This window comes from Caloenas nicobarica, chromosome Z (genome assembly GCF_036013445.1).
Source record: "Caloenas nicobarica isolate bCalNic1 chromosome Z, bCalNic1.hap1, whole genome shotgun sequence".
NCBI lineage: Eukaryota > Metazoa > Chordata > Aves > Columbiformes > Columbidae > Caloenas > Caloenas nicobarica.
In genome coordinates, this window is record NC_088284.1 from 88,785,260 (window position 1) to 88,801,466 (window position 16,207).

At 36.3% G+C, this 16,207-nt stretch overlaps 1 protein-coding gene across 1 annotated transcript in view; it reads left to right on the plus strand.

Annotated features, from left to right (window-relative positions):
• The window catches only part of COL11A1 (collagen type XI alpha 1 chain), a 150,469-nt gene that overhangs the window by 26,977 nt on the left and 107,285 nt on the right, over window positions 1–16,207 (plus strand). Inside the window, exon 5 of the mRNA XM_065655392.1 lies at window positions 8,951–9,079. Within this exon, the coding sequence (XP_065511464.1) occupies window positions 8,951–9,079 (129 nt within the window). The remainder of the gene's footprint in view (window positions 1–8,950; window positions 9,080–16,207) is intronic.

Sequence of the window (16,207 nt, forward strand, 5' to 3'; positions counted from 1 at the left end):
TGCTAATACAACAATATGTTGTAGTACACTGGGAAATTTTAAATGCATACATTTTTATCGGTTTAACATGAACGCTTTGATATAACTTTCCTGTGCTGACGATCAGTAATTTCTGAGTAAGTAACCATGCTGAGTGTACAGAGACCAGGTAGATCACCACCGAAAGAAGGAAAGGGCTGATTGGTGTCCTAAGAGCATGAAAAATGACTTACCTAATTTGCTTTTTGTATATTCAACAAATGTAATATTCCTTGGTGAGTTTACCCACTGGTGCTAAAACTAAGAGGCATTTTCTAGGAATGTTCTCAGAAAGATCTTCTGGTTTAGCTTTACAAGCAGGAGAAAAATCATCTGAAGTATTTTCCAAATGCTGGGGAAGGTTGTGTGTTTCATATGAGGAAATTCTAATTTGGAGTCACATGCTATTCATTCCTGAATTTAAGTGCTAATCTGAGATTTTATGACATTGTGCTCAATTAATGTGGAAATCAATATGATGTAACATACAAGATATTGAATACAAGCAAGCATTAAGCATCAGGTGCATACAAATGCTTGAGAAGCAAATTATAAGCTATGAATGTGTCTTAAAATAATAAAATTATGCTATCTAGAAACTGTGTAATTACTAACTGCCAAATTATAACACCTTCACTTTACTAAGCACTTGCTCACCAAAGTGGATCTATGTGGGACTAATTTATAAATGCTTATTTATGAAAGACTGACACAGTATACCTCAAACTCTTACATGTGTCATTTGAAATTAATCTCTTCTGTGTTTTCAAATACATAGCGCAAAAAGGCCTGCTTTGTAAGTGCTCGCTGCAAAGAAGAGAATTCCTAAAATAGCATACTTTTTTTTTTTTAAAGGAAAAAATTAGTCAGATGCTGGTACATGGCACCTAGTAAAAGAATTTTGAATTGTATCCATTCAAATATGTTTGTAGCGTAAATGTTTGATAAATAGCAGGGATCTTTTTATTCTTTGCCAGCTTTAAGGATTTGTCGCTCCTCATTTAGTACTGTTGGTGTGAACAATACAATAGTTTTTTTATAAGTATTTCATAATAAGTTAATAACTAACAGACTCTTTATCCAGTTATTTCCCTATAGGCACTTTTTTCCTCCCAAACTCCCCACATGTCAGACCAATACAAAGATTATTTTTTAGGCACTGTGCTGTAAATAACAAGATGTAACCTGATGTCTACAAGAGTGACTTAAAGCCAATGAAAGCTTTAACTGCACACAGTTGATGAGATTAAATCCTTGCACTAATCCTTGTTAATAAAGGGTTTAGATTTTGATACTATGCATTAACTCATTTTCATGAAAAAAGTATTTGTACACTTATGTATAACATAGCTTTCCTTTAAATAACCTGAGTGAGCAGTTGAAGGTAGAGTGATAGTACCTTGACAGCAATATGATTTAACCTACAGATCGCTTCAGCTGAGTAACCATCCCTCACACGTCTGTGAGCATGGGAGATCTGAGAGTGCAAGTGCGGCACATCTGTTCATAGGTGTGCACACTCCCTGAAGAGGCAGCAGTAGCAGGATGGGTAGAGCTTTTACTGACTGACCACAATTGCTGTATGGCTTAAGTAGAAGCTAGGCCAAAATAAAGCTCCCCCAAAGGCAGGTAGTGTGAATGATGTGTCATCAGTACCCTCTGTTTCGCACTGTCCTGTTGAGCTGCACTACTTGCTAGTGTGGACATAGCCAAAATGATTCCGGTTATATGTCACCTTCAGTAATGGCTAGTGACCCACTAAATGTTTTCTGTCAGTCAGACTAAAAAGTAATGTTTAACATAAATGGGACAGAAACCAAAAACTGCAATAGGTTCCAGGCAAATATATTTAGAACCAGCCTTCTAGCTATCAACAGTAAAGTGGCCGATTTCCAGCATTGGGAGGAAAAGGAAAAAAAAAGCAAACAATTTTTCCATTTCAGAGGCATCTAATAAAAAAGCAGCATTTTTTTACAAAAGCTTTCTGTTTAGCTTGTTGGGGGTATTTTGGTGGGTTTTTGTGTTTTATTTGTTTGTTTGTTTTGATTTTTTTTTAATTAGTATGAAAGAATGGTGGTTTGGTATTTGTTATTTTTTATAGTATTTCCAAACTTATGCTTGATGAACAAAAATAAATAATTCTGTTTTCCTTCTTTCCCTTCCATATTTTTGAAAGCAGGAAGGAGGGAGAAAAAGAAAGCAAAGATCTGGTAATTTGTTGGAGTTCAACTTCATTTTCAAGGAATATTCCCAAGAAACAAAAGAGTGATTACTTAACTAAACTGTCTGTAATTACATTTAAAATTAACAACCTGGGCTCAAAAATGCTGCCTGTTACATCAGCTCCAGCAAATTTTACAGATGGGATTTATTATCACCTCATTTAATATTGTGTGTAATATGTTTAAGTTCTAAACAACATCTGTTTAAATGAGGTTTCAAAGATAAATGTCAATGTAACAGATTTGGAGATCTTTTATCAAGAAAATAGGATGTCCTTGGTCACGTGTGTGTGTGCGCACATGTGGGTTATGTGCATGTGCTGTACACACAGGCATTGTAACAACATCTAATCTCTCAGCCAAGATTTGCAGTAGACTTTGCTATGTTAACAGCTATTTTTTGAAGGTTAAAAATGATAATTGGTATATCAACCTATTTCTTAACCAAGCTGAATATATACTCCTATAACCATGGAGTTTCAAAGAATCAAGACGACATTGATTTCTATGGAAACTTTGACCTGTACAGAATTGAATTCTGCTTTCACAATTTATTGCTTTTACAGTGCTTCAGTCTGGCAGGCTCTAAATATCTTTCTCTAGCTATATTATGCAATGGGCCTGGGTTATGGAATATTATATTAAAGGCCCCTGGAATTCTTCAATCCCTCAAATGTTTGCAGGAAGAATAAATGAATTCTACAGCAGGTTTTTCTAAATTCTATAGTAATAATATCCAGGCTGTCTAGACTTCTGTTCTTTGGAGTTTATAGTTGTACTGTCACATAACTAATTAGAGAAAGTTAGCACATATACGTGGGTTAGTTTCTACTGATATACTGAAGAAGAGTCCACTCTCTAATTCTTAGGCTTTAGCCATTGTATGCAAATGGAAGACATTGGTGGTGTTCTCCTGAGTTGATATAGTCTCTAGCACTGGTTTTGTTATACTTTTATCACCGTTTAGGTGGTCATCTTTCAAAATCTAGTTATATAAGCACAGAAAAAGTACTCATTGTATCCAGAACATGAATCAGAAGGACGGTATTTTGCTGATTCTAACCCTCCCACTCTGGTTGTGGAAAGTCTTTCTGAACCTCTAATATATAAATTAGACATTTAAGTAATTGCTGCATTATTTTTCATTAGGTTTTTTTGGTTGGGTGGGTTTTGGTGGGGTTGGTTTGGGTTTGTTTGTTTGTTTGGGGGTTTTTTTGTCAGGCTGGAAAAAGAACAGTAAGCTTTCTCCTAATGAAATTATAGAAAATTTAATTATTTTACATTAAGAAACTACAACATGAATTCTCAACTCTGGTCCGGTCACATTGTTATGTAGCATCCTAATTGTGCAACTAGAAAGATTACTTAGATTTTTTTTTGTTTGTTTAGATGTTTTGGATAATTTGTGAAGTTTGCTTCTGTGGAGAGGGTCCTTCAGAGCTTCTCAAGTAATGCTTACCTGCTATTCCCTGGACAAAGGTCACTTTCACCTGGCAGGATTATTGTTTTATTAAGATCCTTTTGAAAGAGATATCCTGAAAATCTGTCATTACAACTGAACTGTTAGAGGTTCTTGTAGAACTAGGGAGCTAGACCATAAAATTTTAACTACAGGAAAAAAACAATTACTTCAGCACTGATTCCTTCATGTAGTGCCCTTACAGCCTTGTAAGAATTCATACTTTTGCCTTTTTAACAATGCTGGCAGGTGATAGTAGAGATGTCTTTTATCAATGATAGAAACTTCTAGCTCATAACTAGACTATAAATGAACTATTTTATGGTTGTACTTTTCTAGCACACCATATTTAGAAAGCATTAGTAAGATTACATAGTTAAAAGGAAAAGAGAATGTTTCAAGAAGAGAGATAATAATTAAGACTCTTTATGAAGTCGCAATTAAGATAATAAGCAGGTATTAACATTTATTGCTTATAATGGTAAAATAATCCCTTTCCTTCTCAGACCCTCAATGATCTACGTCATTGAAAAAATCTGACGCTATATCTAACCAGAGATTTTCCTTATTCCAGTTTCTGCTGTGTAAACTAAGAAAACCTCGAAAAAGGTGGAATCAAATATAGCGATTACTACCATGAGGTTAACTAAAGCAATAATTACATCAAGAGAAAGTCAGTAAAATTGGAAAGAGAACTTGGTAGTCTACTGCTTTCCTGCAAATTTGGTTTCCATTTCCTTTTCTTTTTAGTCAACACTTTTTTTTCAGTATTGCAAACTGGCTGTATTTTCAGTGCAGATACCTCACCTTGTGCATTACTACTTCATGAGGTGTGTTTTTCAACGGATCCTGGAAGTGTACATACACATAAACTTATTCTAGAATGTCACTGTGGGATGTCTGTGAGATTCACAGAGGAATTTTCAATGGCTGAGCTCATCACACACTTTTCATTCTTTGCTGGGCTGTTCCTGACTGTAGAACAGTGGATGGGAGGGAACGCTTGTGCTGCTGTTCCAGTAGGTGGGCATTCAACTCATCTGAGCGTATTCTCCTTGTAGCTCTGCAGCCTGGTTCTCCACATTTGCTGTGGCATGCCACAAAGAAGTAAATGTTGCCTCACATCTAATTAACTCCTTTTAATAGTCTTGGAGGATTCTACAGAGTAGCTTATGTTGTAGAGTGCCTTTTAGGACAATGCTACAGAAGTAATCTTTCTGTACCATGTTTTCATGCTAGGCATAACTGGTGGGCAAGATATTTTATGATTCTCAGGCAACTTTTTTCATATAACCATGAGGCTGATTCAAAAGCTGCTGATTTTAATTATGACCACATTCCCAAAATAGAGAGGAATTAGAACATTCAGGGACTATTTTTATTCTGTATTGCAATGAATACTCAGCTATGCATTGACTTTGAGTTATGTGTTGGCTTTGACAACAACTTAGTTTCTATTCAATAAAGTATTTATGATCCAAACTAAATATTAAGACTCCAAAATGATCCATTTTACTTAAAAGCAGTGCTTCTATGCTTAATGTTAGGTATGCTTGAATACCTCCTAGCTCTCAGCTTTCTCATCGTAATAATGTTATATATCTGATAAACACTGTTTAAAAGACATTGTATTTAGTATTATCCAAGATAAAAAAATTATTGTAAGGCAGCAGATTTTTCTTGTTAAGGGCTAAATAGGCTTTTTGCAGTTTGGGGGGCAAGTTAAGTGTGAATATTACTACAAGTAATAAGATGAAAAAGTGACTGTGCCCAGAGAGTTGATAGATGCCCCATCCCTGGAGACATTCAAGGCCAGGCTGGACAGGGCTCTGAGCAACCTGATCTAGTTGAAGATGTCCCTGCTCATGGCGGGGTGGGGGTAGACTGTGAATAGATGACCTCTGAAGGTCCCTTCCAACCCAAACTATTTTATGATTCTATGATCTGTCTGATACATCACCACAAGCTCTCTGCTTCTGCGTTCTACTGTCATTCCACTTATCTCTGACACCAAATCATGGTGGAAGACTGGCTCAGCACAAACATCAAATATTTGACTGGTATAACACACTGTATATCATCTATCAACTTTGTGAAATTGCCTGAGCGGTCTTTCCCAACAAAGGTGGTTATGACAATTTCATAGACAAGGAAATAGAACTAATCTATACAGAAAGCTGCCTTTTGTACTTTTTTTCCCTCTATGCATTTTTCAGAGTATTTCAAGAATGCTCAGGTATATTTGCAAATTTCTCTTTGTTCTCCTGTCTCCTTCTGCCTCTTTGCTCTCCCTTTCTTGCTTTCATAATTCTATACTGTGACACTTCCTTTTTTCCTGCAAGTTTCATGCAAGAATAACTTTATGCATATATGTTTAGATACCTCAGTGTTGTTTTAGAGAGCAAATATTAGAACTTTTAATAACCCCTGACTCCTTTTATCCATTTTTTCATTTCAAGTTCTTGGAACTTGGTCAGATAGAATATTAGATCCTTAATTTGTGACACCAGGTCATGGAGTATGGCCAGATTAAGTATTTGTAGTTTATTCACAAAGAACTTTATAAAATTATATTTCAGTCTCACAAAGTCAAGCAGTTAAAATCAAAGAATGTGTTTGTGAAGATTGAAGTAATTCTGTGAAAATTTCTCAAAGAGAAAGAGTGTAGATTTGTCCAACAAATAGCTTAGAATGATAAATCACAATAACGAAATCCATAATAATGTATGTGGAATTTCATGTGCTGAGATGACTGACCTGATTTGAAATGAAAGCTCTTCACTGGCTGGTGGAACAGCACTGCCAATACATCATGTACAAATCCTCAAGCCATTTAATTAGCGAAGACAGGAAAATAAAACTAAAAAATAGAAAAACAGTAATTTCCTGGAAATATTTTTTATAGCAGATGTTAAAGGACAAAGAGAAAAATTAATGTTTGAGAAGCCAAATGTAAAAATCAATCAGTTCCTCAGTAAACTTCTCACGCATGAATCACCAGCGGCAATTTCTGTATACTGGGTGAGACTTCTGAGGGCCTCCCTCTATGTGGACCCATGACAGCCAGACAGGCGGGGCTGGGAAGTGCAGTCAATGGATCAGGAGCTGCTTTAACCAATTTAGAGACATCTAAGCCAAGTGGTAACAGCATGCTGAGTGCTTCTTGCAAACACACAAGCCGACAAAACCCAGTGCCAAAATTCCATGGCATTCAAGATCAGCACGAAGCCAGCTACAGAATACTGGCAATATTCCCCAGCCTGGGTTCTCTTAGCCTATCATACTAAACAGCAGTAGTTTCAGGAGCAGTTTTGGCATTACTCGCACTAGCTGGCACACTGCACACGTGGTGATCTGTGTGGGCATCTCCATGTATGTTCAGCGGCATGTAGCAAGACAATGACCTGAGCTCAACATGGTGAGGACAGAGGTTCTACACATCCATCTCTAATGGTTGCTCCCAAAGAGTTACCTCTTTTTCAGTTGCTAATTCTCTCAAACTTATTCCTCTGCTTCACTTGGTTTTAATTTGGCTGGTGAAAGAGGAAGGGCAGAGCGCTTTGGAAACACTTTGCCGGAGATGGGGGATGCGTAGCCCAGGCTGACAATGACTGTACTAAACCTCTCAAAGCACTCCCACTCCTTGAGGGAGTCATGCAAAGAATCAAAGAGGGAAATTCTCTGAATGTATAGCAGGTTTTGTGGGATGATGTCTGAATCAGAAAGAGTCAGTGAGCTAAGGAAAATAAGAGAGAGGGTCCAGAGCCACTGGCAAGGAAACAAACTGTGGCATTTGTAGTATTTCTGGAAGCTTAAAATATATATATATTCCAACTCTAAATTAATCTGAGACATACATGAGCCTATAAAGTGAGTTGAGAGTATTACAAGAAAACAGGTTTGTAATGTATAGCCATTATGTGCTAAGAAACATATTTTATGTTAAATAAGTTAGTAAAAAATACTGTAGGACTAGGAGAACTGCAGAAGGTTGGTTGATTATTTTCAGTTTGAGGGTTTTTTTTCTTCTTTCTGTGACTTCTCTTTTTGAAAGGAAGGAGCATTGCAAATAATTCTTTACTATTTTAAAATATTATCCAATTTTGTTAATTTGTTAAAGGCCACTGTTCTGAGACATGTAAAGAAATTTTGGAAATACTGAGATAATTGAGAATTTCCCCAGCTGTACATTTCCATCAGTAATGATATTTTCTCTTTAAAGACAAACCATGCACAGGTATACTAAAAAAGTTATTTCTTTGCCCCCATTTTTGGTAAAAACAAAATAAAATTACATGAGAAGTATGTAAAAGCTTAAAAATCGCCCCTTCTGGAGAAATAAGGAGAGGTTTAAGTTAATAGGTTTTGACCAAGAACGTGTGCCAATTTTCAACAACCTTATTTTTATGACAGCATAAGAAGCTCCTGAATGAGGAAATTTATAGTGGAAATGTTGGCAGGAATTTACCTAACGCTCTTTAAATGGTACCACTATGTTAAGAAATACACTGGATACCAGACAGCTTTCTGTGGAAAATGATAAACATACAAAGTCTCTGTAGGGGATCTCAGCAGAGCCATTTTTATTATCCAGAATAGTGGGTCTCTTTACTGTGGTGTTGGGTTTATGCATGATATATGGGAATAGAGATGAAAAAAAAAAGTTTGTTAGCTGTTAAAATTTTTATTTCAACATATTCTGTAGTGTGTATTTACACAGTGCTTACTTAATTATTTTTGTTCCAGTAACTGTGTCTCTGGTACAGCCTTTTTTACTTTGTTTTCTCTTCTCCCTTCTTTGAGAGTACAGATGTGATGCAAACTCTCAGAATTATATTGTTGATCACTTGCATGCTGAGCTGCATGCTGGTAATAGGAAGTACCCTGAATTAAATCTTAGGAATTTAGACTAGTTCCCAGTGAAGGAGTAAACAAACAGCATGAAAGTGACAGAGCAGGAGTTACACCTTCCCACCCTCTGCATTCCAAATCAGACAGCATTCTAAGCCAGAATTTTACACCTAATCCATTCAGTATTAATTTGCATTGTTTTGCCACATGAGCAGTAGTTAAAATGTTTTCCAAAATAGCAGCAGAAATTAAGTAGATATGTTATTTATAACTATAAATATTGACATCGAATATAAGTACTGTATGCCTAGTTTTGTCTTCTGAATGAAAACCCTGTACTTCTGATGAACTATAGACAATCTTTGTTTTTGTTATTTAACCTGCATTTGCTTTCCTGCAGGGTGAGATACAGCAGCTGTTGATTATAGCTGACCCCAGAGCTGCATATGACTATTGTGAGCATTATAGCCCAGACTGTGACTCCCCAGTGCCCAATGCTGCTCAGGCTCAAGATCCTCAAGTTGATGAGGTGAGTAATCAGTCATGTATTACTAGATTTATTGCACATTAGTGGTTGTGCTGAATGCAAGTTACCTGAGGAGCACTTACAGCTAAATGGCATGCATTGTTCTAGATATGAGGGAGGAAGGTTGCGGGAGTGCATTCATTTTTTGCTATCCACTCATTTGTGTCAAGCATTTGAAGGACCTATCACACTGATATTTGAATAACCAGCAGGCTCAATGAAGGTAAAATGTAATTTCTTAAAAAATGATAGCAGTATGTGTTTGTTTAGTTGTACATATTTGTTCTTTCTGTGTACATTAGTGGTTTCACTGATGCTGAGTACCATCAAATGCCACATTTGAAAGATATGGGAGGCTACGCCTATTCTGCAATTGTAAACTTCTTCTACTAGAAATGCCATGTATTCTAATGAGCTGTGCCAGTGTACAAATGCATGTACACACAATATTATTTCAGCTAGCTCCACTTGTAGTGGGTAAATATCATCAGGGACAAAGCAGAGCTGGAATTTTTCCCAGAAACACAAAAAGTGTTTACAGAAGCCGTTTGTCACTGGAGACAGTTCTCACAGCCATAAACTGAGGAATTCACTGAGGCCAGGATAGTTCCTCAGATTAGACCTCTGAGGGTCAGCAGTTGTAGGTATTGTTGTACACATTCTAAATACTTGCATCACACAGTGTAAAGTGGAAAGCTTTTGCAACATGTAACTAGTCTTAATTGAACTTGACTCTGGACAGATAGTATGCACCCAACTGTGTGTGATGTGACTGGTTATTGTTACTGATTGCTTAAGAGATCACCATGAAGAACTTGCTGAATTGTTCTCAGATGCCTGCTTTGAGCCAATTTGAGACAGAACTTTTTCTAAATACATGATAATTGTATTTGTTGTTACTATTTATTCTATCTGACTGAAAATTATGTCGTCAAGCGATACATGTTCATAGGTCCCAGAATTTAGTTCAAAGAGACTCCCACATCCATTGCATCAGAGGTACAGTTCAAGATGTGTCAAGTCAATTACACGTTGGCGGAGGCCTTTACGCTATATTACAGTGTATGGAGCCTGGTCTCTTCGTGAGGACCCTGTAGGACCTTCCGTCTGTGTGCCTGGCTATGTGGATCTCTGTGCACTGTATGCCAAAACAGAACAGACTGAAAGCATATTTAATGACAAGAAAATAAAAGATAGCAAAATCAAATTATTTTGGATGGATGACTAGCTAAATCTCCTGCTGTCAAATATTATGTTTGTAGTATATCAAAGCTGTTTAACACTAGCATCAGTTGACAGCACTCCTTTGTAGATCAAAAGAAAAATAAGCCTCATTGTAATTGTAAAAACTATGTGCACATATATAGTTAAATGCTCATCATATAGAATTTCCAGTTATATGCTGCACATCCATTGAAAACAGTCTGTGGGCACCAAACAAAGAAAGGGAACCATCAAATCAAACAATTGGTGCTGTTCTCCTTGAGCATCCTGAGTAGAGATCATCTATAGCCCAATGCAACTGCCACTGGCATCAGCAAATATAGTTAAATACAGCAGCCATTGCAAAAATGCTCTTGGGGTTAGTGGATTTTTAATGTGTTTTTCTAAGGCCTATTTTTTTGCCCTGTAATAACATATATAGTTTGTGGGAGTACCTACAGAGAAAAAAAAAAATCAAAGATCTTAATTTATAGCATAACATTTTTAAATGAATTTGAGAAAGTTTGAAAAGAGCTAAAAGATTTTGAAAATTGAGAACTGCCATTTCTATTTGCTTCCATTTATTGCACTGAGTGGTGATTGAATTATTTTGCTTTCTGAATTAAAACACAGTTTCTTTGTTGCTATCCATGAGTTTATGTGTGTAACTTTGTATGAATATTCCAAGTGAAGTCAATGGATCTCTTTAACATGTTGCGTCCTAGTAATCTGAAGTAATCACATCAGCAATGCTACCAGTGTGATGAATATGCAATGGAATAAATGACTGACTTGCCCAGAATTATAGAATTTTCTGTTAGATTATAAAAAAGCTTGTTAAAGCACATTGTTATCTTTGATATATGCAGCCTATCAAATCGCTTAGAAAATTCATTTTAAGGAAATAAATGAAACAAGTCTTATTTAGGTACAAGAAGAAGTTATAAAAGTTAGCAATGATGTTGATTGCAAAAATAAATAAGGTATTAAAAGATTAAAATATAATTACAGCCGTTCTTTCTGGATGCTGTTGCTTGAAACATATACTGGAACATCACATATGGTCTTGGTGTTTAGCCACTAAAATAAATATTGCAAAAATGGAAATGATTGAAATAAAAGCTACATGATTGTTGTGACTTTGGGAATTGGAGAACTTAATGTGTTTGACTTGTCCACAGTAATGACAAAAGCTTGAAATGTTGCTCCATTAGCATATACAAAGGTCCTTCTGAAAAAGAATATACTGACTGCAGACAAATGATGGGGGCAGAGAGGGGAGAAAAGAAAGATAATTTCAGTAAGGAAAAGATCTAGTAAAATGTTTAGGAATGAAAGAACAAATTACCAAAATGGTGTATCTCTAGATATCTTCAAGCCAAGGATAGATACCTTCCTAAAAGTTTTGGGAAATGTCATTTGTACTTTAGTTGGCTTAGTTACAGGGTGACTGTAAGAAGTCTTGAAGTCTGAAAGTATACAGGAGTTAGTTAAGGTGATCTAAGAGTCCCTTCTGGCCCTACATCTCTGAGCCCTGGAATTATTGCAGACCAGAATGAGAAACTGATACTTGGCTTAGAGGAAAGAGACTAATTATGTGATTGCAGAGCCTATTAGTGTGTGTTTCCAGCACTGACTATAAAACCCAAAGGAAGTGGTTGACTTTTGTCAGTGAAATAGTAAATTATGTTTGTAGATTTGCACTTAGGAAGCTGAATAAGATTTCACTTGATATCACACACTGTTGTAGTCTCCTGGCAAGTTCTCAGCCTGGGAATGGAGTTATTCTGAAAAGTTGGATGATTTTTAGACCACTAAAGAAACATCTAGAGAGAAAGAATTGGCTAAGATGATGTAGATTTAAAGGCAAAAGTGCTTTGTTTAACTGAGCGTAATCCTCATTGCTCTGGGCAGTGATTCCTTCTGCAAAGGAGCAAACAGTCAAATACTCAACATAGTAGTCTTTTGGACATTTCTTTCAATAGCAGTTCTGGCTTAAATGAGTCCTTTTCCTTTGTGGTCCTCATTTCCACCCTATGCCATCTTTCCAGTTCAGCTGGTAGAATTGTTTATGTGTTTATTGGGGGCAAGGTCTAGGACTTCATCTAAACTAAAAATAAGGTACCAACCATAAAATGAGAAAAATGATTGGAATATATTGTAGTGATCTTCCATTAAATGAGCCTGAGGATGCATGCCGCTTGATTGCAGCCTCAGTAGTGCAATATTTGCTTTTTTGAATGTTTCCGTTTGTCTCAAGAGATTAAGACCTTGACTTTGCTCTCATATGTAGGTTTACTGGGCACTGATTTATAATCAAGGTGTCTTTACTGATGATACCTGAAGTACTACATTGGGACCTGCTTTTTCTTCTTGCATTTTCTTTTTACCTTCTCATCAGATTCAAATTGCAATTTTGGTGATGCAACAGAGAGGATTTCAGTGCCTACTTTTTACTTGCAGGGTCCTTTCATCCCTGAATTAAGTGCTGAGGTTACCCTAAATAAAGCCCTGGAAGAATCAAGCATTTCAAATGGGATTCACAAAAACAGCAAGCTATGAATAAAGACATAGACCTAGCCAGCCTACAGAGGAAGGACATATCTTAAATTCTACACTTCTCTACAGGCTTACTCAGCTGTGCTGTCCTGATCCGCATGCCATTCTCCTACCTAACCAAGGTCAACCTCCTGCATCCTCTTCTATCACTTCTCCCTTTCTATAGGGGGTTAGGTAGGAGTGACCTAAGGACTTCAAAATATGAGCTTTGGACCTGGGTGCTGTATTTCCACTTCCATTTTGATTGTATCAGTCCTTTCTGGATCCAAGTAACTGTGTTTTATTTAAATGGGTAACCTTTAACTACCTTTCCTATACAGGCTCTGCAAAAATCTGTCGAACTTGGCTGTTTGCCAGAACTGTGGGGCTTTCTGTGGGCAGTTCAGGCTAAGCCATTAGAATAGGGATGCATTAGAGTGACATTCCTGAGCAGCATGCTTTTATTCCTCTGTGTTGTGTTCCAACTGCATCAGACCTAGATGTCATTCAGTCTGAAATTTGAATATGGAAAAGCTATAGATTAATAGTAATGTCCACACACTTTGTTTGTTGTCATTTATTTCTACCTTCGAGACGTGCTTTAATTTAGGTATGCATCAGTTGTCCTTGTTCTTGCTTGTGAATAGCTAGGTATGAATCTCTAACTTGTCAAGTACAGAGCGATGACCTCAGCAGCTGTCACTACACCAAAAAGGTGTTGCCTACAAGTTACTTTAAAAAATGTGCTGAATCTGTGACTGCTTCTGGATGAAAAAGAAAGGGTATGTGATTACAGAAAATGTTCAAATTTGAACACAGCAAGTGGGAGAGAGTACTTCCCAAATGGACCAAACCAAATTATTATTTGGTGAGCATGACCTCCGTTCTTAGAAATTCCAAGCACAGAAAAGTCACTGTGTTTGATTGACAATGGAGGAGGTTCCCAGATCTTTTAAGGAACATATTGTAACTTTAAATATATTCACAAAGTGTTGCACAGTATTGTCTTATGTCAGAAGAAGGCTGCTAGTGAGTTCAAGATGTTTGGTGCAATTAAATAGCTTTTAGACAAAGATAATTAATTATTATAATTATTATAATTATTATATATATTATTATATTATTGTATATGTGTTATGTATAAATAATTAATAATTAATTAACAAATTGACCAAGAACTTTAGAAAGCAATTAGATTAGTGCATTGACATGATTTCAGCCTAGTGTCACAGTCATTTGACGATGCAAAATGTTCCTATGGCCTGCAAATTTTGGAGGATTTTTATGTAGAGAAAGCTGACAAACTAAGGGGCAAAAAGCTGCAAACAAGTAAACTGGTAGGAAGCAGGGAGAGGAAATGAGTGAGAAATGTGAGTTCTCTATCCTAGATTGTTATCTTTCCATTGTAGGATTTTACAGAACAAAGCCCGGTCATTAACAATATAGTATCTTTATGAACCCTGCAATGTACCTGAATGGCAAGCACCGGTGGCTCCATAGAAACTCATTGAATGTCAGAATTAAATGACAGGATGAATTCCTATGGAGCCACCGGTGCTCGCCATTCAGGTACATTGCAGGTTCACGAGCAAATGCACCATTCGGCTGAATATTGTCTTTGGGAGAAAAGGGTCTACAATTTTGTTGGGGTTTTTTTTAGCATTTTTGCTCTATTCTGCTGCTTTTTTCTTCTTTTTTTTTTTTTTTTTTAAATACTGAGCTTTAAGATTAATTCAGTAATCATTAAGTTTGTTTCATGCTGAATCTATAATTAGGTTTTAAGGATCAAATGTGAGGATGAAATTATACTGTAAAATTATCAAGAGTACTTTTCCTAAGGAAGATACCTATGCTTTTCTTAAAAACACCTTGTGAATAGTCTGGCCTCTGTCTTGTTTTCAAAACCCTTTCTACTATAAAGGAGATGTATTAAATTCCATTCCCGTTAAATCACATATGCTTGTCCAGCTCACCAAAATTAGAGCAGGGAAAGACTTAGCCAATCTTCATATTCCTCGATGCTGGGCAGTATATTTTCTGGAGTGTCATCAAGTCTAGTTTTCAATGGACCCAGCTATCAGGCTTTCAAATCTCTTGGAAGATTATTCTGCAGCCCAATAAATCACACTGGCTTCTGCTGAAGAAATTGCTCCCCAAAGGAACTCTGCTTCATTTATTTTGGACCTATCCCAAACTAATGGATTACTTGAAGAAATGAAATGTTCACTTTTAATGAAATGAACTCGGTGAAGCAAAGGTGCAAACGGCCCCCAAATATGTTGACTTGGAGGCTTCAGGCATTTTTTCAGACCATGTTAACTTAGTGTCCTTTCCGGTGTTTGAATGTTCAGAAAGACTAGTTTTCTGAAGAATACAGAAAGATAATTATTTTCATGTTTAATGTTTAATGTCAAGTTTAGAACTGAAGTTAGATAATGCAGCAGGTGTTAATGATAGCTCCTAGCTCTCTTTTTCTTTGAATAGGTATATAGACTTTTTCTTTAAGCAATTAACATAATAAAGAACCTTAAGTGTCTTGTTCTTTTGACAGACTCTGTCTTTGGAAGTTGAAGATTTTCTTCTCTCCTTTTATGTTCTTGCATTTGTCACTTTTATGAACAATATAAGGACTATGTGGTAGAAGAGGCCGTCTTTTAAATCTTTCAACTTTCCTTCTGCCCTAAGTTTGATATCTACCACCATTTCGTTTTTTATACTACTGCGTCTGATTTTTAAAACTCTCATTTTGCTTGGCATCCTTTATTTTTTGTATTTGGTAAAGTGTTAGGGGGTCTAGAATGTTTCAAAGTCATCTTTGCCTCCTTAGCTAGCTAGATGATTTAGCATAATATTTAGGCAATAGAAAAGTTTAGCACATGACAGTTGTTTCGTTTATGATTTAGATTGTTAGTTCCTTGTAATTTGGTAAGGTAAAGCAAAAATTGCTAAAATCTACATGTTGGAACGGGGGGTAAGGTTTTAGAGTGTGGATCGCAGAAGATTCTTTTTCAGAGTAAGGCTGTCTTCAGAATATTTAAGTCATTCCACAGTTGAAGCAGACCTTGCATGCTGCTGATCTTCTGCTTCTAAAATTCATCTGATGAAGAAAACAGTTCATCTCTTTAATTGGAATTGCGTGATGATCTGGTAGTGTAATACAATCACTCTGGTAAAGAAAGCATGAGGTCATAGTGGAAAAATTTTGTCCCATCAAGAAACAGCAGGTTTTATTCTTCCTTTCATTTGTAAGAAAACAGTCATATGCAATATTCATTACAAGAATGGCTGTTCTGTAACTATTGGTGGTCTTACAATAGAAGAAAAACAACAGAAACTTGTATCACAATTGAAGTGTGTGTTACGTGATGTCTCTAAGCTGAAATCTCTCAC